The sequence below is a fragment of the Gordionus sp. m RMFG-2023 genome, chromosome 3 (assembly GCF_954871325.1).
Source record: "Gordionus sp. m RMFG-2023 chromosome 3, tfGorSpeb1-WG-v2, whole genome shotgun sequence".
Taxonomy (NCBI): domain Eukaryota; kingdom Metazoa; phylum Nematomorpha; class Gordioida; order Chordodea; family Parachordodidae; genus Gordionus; species Gordionus sp. m RMFG-2023.
Window position 1 is genome coordinate 53,534,627 of NC_088777.1, and position 5,076 is coordinate 53,539,702.

Sequence of the window (5,076 nt, forward strand, 5' to 3'; positions counted from 1 at the left end):
CAATAATTAACTTTTATAAATCTAAAAAATAAAATGTTAACACGATTAAACTAAAACATAAAATTATAAAAATAAAAATGATTCATCAAACGCGATACATACTGACTTTACCAAAAATCAAATTTTACAAATCAAAGTCTCCCAATTATGACACTTCCCCCCTTTAACCAATCCTTGAGACCACAATCCCTTTGATCACCCATAGGAATTCTTCTGTTATTGTTGTAAGTTGACACCTTTGACCATCGCTTGTTCGAACATATTTCAATAATTACTATTCTTCCATAGTCTTCTTCTATGAGTAACGTGAACTTAAAATCCTTTTAATTTATTTCATTACTAAAAAAAAATTTCGGACTCCCAGTGGATTCCCACTTTTGCATACACGCTGAAAAGACACCACCACTCCAATAACACGCTGCAAATACTCATCCACCTAAAACCTTCGATTGTTCTGCTCTAGAGTAACCCCTGTTATTAAAACATCATGGTATAATAAAACACTCCCTCCAATCCCCGAAAACCTGCCGCCATCGTCCGTTGAAATATAGGTGCCGATACGCTCAACCCAAACGGCAACTTCTGAAAGCAAATAGGCCCGTTTTGTTATAGTCAACAACCTCTGCCTCTCCTTTTTCACCCGTAATTGCACATACGTGTTCGAAAAATCCACTTTCGAAAAATATCTGCTCCCCTTTAAACTGGGCAATATCTCCTCTATCCTGGGTAACGGATACTTCACCTCCACCACACATGGATTCAAAGTTTTTAGCGTAAATTGTTGAAATCTCTCGTGAATAAAGTCATAAGAATTATTGTTAAATTAATTAATTATAATAGTCTTTTTCTTATAATTCATACAAATTATTAAAAGTTTCATTTTTATTTTTAGATATAATGAGCTCGGTAATTTGCCTTGGAGCTTTTAGTTAGTCTCCCTTAAATCCTTCAATAAATATATTACAATAATACGGAATTGAAACACAACCGATATCTTTTTTAGATAAAAAACGCCCTGAAGGCAAAACAATAGCCTTTAATGTGGGATTTTACCTGCATTGATTAATTCTCATGATCCCCTTAACAGAGCCGAATCTCTAAAAAATATAAAATACCCACACCTAATGTGTGACAACCACTTTGTTCCCTAGTGTTGTTAAACGGCTCGTTTTGAGATTTTTAAAAACGACTAACTCAATATTTTGGCCAGAAAAATATTGCCTAAACCTCGAGATTTCGATAATATATGTATAGACCTTCGTTCCTTCTATGAGCAAAATCTTCAGGCTTGCGAAATATATTTCTGGATGAAGTATTGAGTTAGCCGTTTTTAAAAATCGGCTCAAAACGAGCCGTTTAACAACACTATTGTTCCCATAGCAGCTACATCAACCTGCTCTTTTGGACAAGCGGCATTTGATCTCTTTAAAATAATATCCAAATAATTACCTTCCAAAAATTAAAAATAAAAACATCATACCTTTCTCCATTTTATAAACTTAAGCAGAAAATCGCCGTATTTATAATTAGATCTAATTATCAAATATTTAAAACATCATGGCCCGACCTCACCATTTGATATTATTATTATTTTTTTTAAATGTTTTTTTCTTTTTATAAAAATATATATTTGTAAATCTTTCTTTTTTAACTTAAACTGATATATGACATATTTTATTATATTCTCTATATTATAATGTTAATTTTTAAACAATAATATTTTATCAATATTATATAAATTTTAATAAAATGAATTTTTTATTAATATTATTTATTTTTTTTAAAAATGATCTCATAAACAAATTTTAAAAATCGATCAGCTGTTAAATCGTATCGGATCCCACTATGAATGCGGCCTTCAACCTCAATCCTTAAATTTTTTTAAAAATTTTATATGATATTTAAAATTTTGAGTTATAAGGTTAGAGGTAACTTTTACAGGCTCAAATTTCCGAAAAATTGAATAATAAAATATATATATCTCTATACAAACATGTTTAAATTTTTTTTAGAATAGTCGAGAGATCTGAGGTTTGTGTAACATGAATTGTGATTATCACAATTTTTAATTTTATAAAAAATAAAAATAAAATATTATCCTTTATAATTGATGATTAATTGTTCAATTTTTTTAAAGCTATGATTATCTTTATGCGCATACAAAACTGCTAAGCATATGTTTTGCCTGGAATTATTTATTTAACCTTATCTTCGAGTTTTTTTAAAAAAAATGATATAACTTAATCTTCAAGAAAATATGCATATTGTAATTCGCAATTTAATTCTAACCGGATTTTATTCGGCACGCTTTATAAATAAGTAATGATGGCAAAAATTTAGCAATGTTAAAGTAAGTTATCATTAATAATAGCATAAGGGACCTTATCTTTAGAGAAACTAGCACGCCTTAAAGACAACCGTTTTTAATAAAATCAGAAAATTTTAATTAAATCCAAAAAAAGGAAATATTTTATTGATATTATTCATATATATTTTTTTTCCAATTCAAATAAATATTATATCCATGAAATTAATTATATTTTATTTTTTAAAGAAATTCCTTTATTTATAATTTGTAAATGGCAAAATAGTTAAATAAGAATTGTAATTACCTTGTTCCAAATCTAGGGAATATTTCATTAATAGTTTTCTTTTAATAAAAATGAGAAGATATTTAAAATTTTATATTCATTAAATTTAACAATTTCATTTTAATTCTTGCCCTAAGCCTGGCCCAAATTTTTTTATAAACTTTAACTGTATCTGTTCAAATTTTATAAAAATTTGCCAAGCTTACTTTTAAGCCTAATATTCGGGTCCACATGCAGCTTTACCCACTGTTATATTTTTTGAATGCATATTATTTTAATTTAACATTGAAACTTTTAGATTGTAAGAATAAAAACTTAAAATTAAAACATAAATATATAGGCATAGTTAAGAAAAGGAAGCAAATGGAAATTCCCCATGCGGAAATTTACCTGTACTCGTAAATATTATTTTCAGTTAATAAAAATTTTCCCCTACATGTCCCTATCCCCTTCTCCCTTTAAAATTTATACAATATAATACATTAATTTGAAAGAATAATAAGCAAAAGTTAATAATTTTTTAAAATAATGACTATAATTTAGAATTTGAAAAATGTAACATAATTAATGGCCTGCAATAGTGTGATATTAAGTATACTTAATAAATCTATGAGCCCCCCCCTCTCCTCTCTATCCAAACACTGGCTGCGCCTATTGATGAAGATAAGTTTTGGCATTTAAAATTTTTAAAACTAAATAAATTTCTTGAATTAATATCATTATTTTATTTATTTAACAATAAAAAATTATAATCTTAATTTATATAAAAGCTTAAATCTAATGTTATAGTATGACATTAGCCCACTTATAAGCAAAAACAAAATTTATTAAATGCAATAATCCATATATTTTTAATATATATCAACACTGGTTGATTCCGATCTACTAAATATCACAATCTGAACAAGCCACAGACGCTACTCGAAAGGAGAAAATTATTTGCATATTAACATAAATTTACAACGCTATCTAATATTTTAATGAAACACATAAAAATAGCAGTAACGTTTAACGCCATTCATCATTATTTTATTTTCTTCAGATAAAACCTGATTAAAATTTTAATCACTTTCAAAGGAGTGTAAAGTAATTGCTATATAGCTTAAAATATGTTTGAATCATTAAAATTTTAACAATTTCTATTAATTAAATAAAATTTCAATTTATTAATTGAATATTCATATTTAATTTGATTTATAATTGCCAATATGAATAAAATTAAAATATACCAAACTCTATACTTTATAATAATAACAATAAAATCGAATTTTATAAACCCATTACAAATAACTAATCCTAATATTTATTCTGATAATTTGGATGAATCAAATCAATTAGATATTGAAGGTAATCAATTGCTCAATTTTCTAATAAAACATACTTTTTATCAAAATTTTGATAAAAATTTTGAGATACATAGTGAATGGAATTCATTAACATTATCATCTGAATGTAAATCGGATCTTATATCACTGAGTGTGGGTTTGACCTTGTCTAAATCTTGGGCTTTACATATGATAGACTCTTGGGGTAAAATTCCTGCTGGAATTTTAAAGGGAAATTTGTTTGCACTGGGTTCATTTTATGAATGCATGGATTTGGCTCATAAATGGAAACACTTAAGGAATTCTTCAAATGATAATTGGGGACCATTTGGAAAAATGCCAAAATCTCCACCATCTTATTGCCTTGTAGATATAGATGTTGGAAATCCTTTATTAGCGAATGCTACGATAAATTATATAAAGGCTCGTAATAGAGACATTATTCCACTTATTCTCAAATTACCAGGGATGTACTATTATCAAAGTTGGTGCTTACCTGATTCTTGTTCACCTAATGATATATATAATTTAAATAACCTTTTACTCCAATGGCTAACTAAAAGCAAGTACTATACATTCATAAATGCTCCATTTATAGCGAGAGTTCAGTGTACTGATATTAATAACACCTTAATAACATGGCCTATAAATTTAGTACATAGTTCATATACTGAAAGTAATGAAGAATATAATAAAGATTCAAAGCCCATTCCAACCATTCCCCCAATTTCCCCTATCATTTATGACCCTGGATCCTTGAAGAAGCTGTTTATAGCTCAAAAATGGAAGGACCATCTATTAGCTTATCTCTTCTTTGGATTTTTTATTAGTTTCATATTGATAGCTTTTTTATTGGACTTAATAATTTCTTCCAAAAACTTAAGCAACACAGATCACGTAACAACCAATGAAGGCTCAAATTTTGTGACAAAGGCTAAAACACATGTAACCACAATGGCACAATCCTTATCTCCCCTTCACAACCTTCCTTCCTTATTCTGGGTTGATTACTCTTATTATGATTGCTTACCAATCCCTCAAGAAATTTCTCCAGAATCTATTGAATCACATTATTATTATCACTCACCTATTATTCCTGGTCTAAGAGCTCTTAGCTTACTTTGGATAATCTATGCAAATAGTGTTGTTCTTGGTACTCC

At 27.8% G+C, this 5,076-nt stretch overlaps 1 protein-coding gene across 1 annotated transcript in view; it reads left to right on the top strand.

Annotated features, from left to right (window-relative positions):
- Positions 1-3,784: 3,784 nt before the first annotated feature.
- Positions 3,785-5,076, top strand: part of LOC135926473 (uncharacterized) — a 6,878-nt gene continuing 5,586 nt past the window's right edge. The window contains exon 1 of the mRNA XM_065462366.1: positions 3,785-5,076. This exon is cut by the window's right edge and continues 184 nt beyond it. Coding sequence (XP_065318438.1) covers positions 3,800-5,076 — 1,277 coding nt within the window. The 5' untranslated portion in view covers positions 3,785-3,799.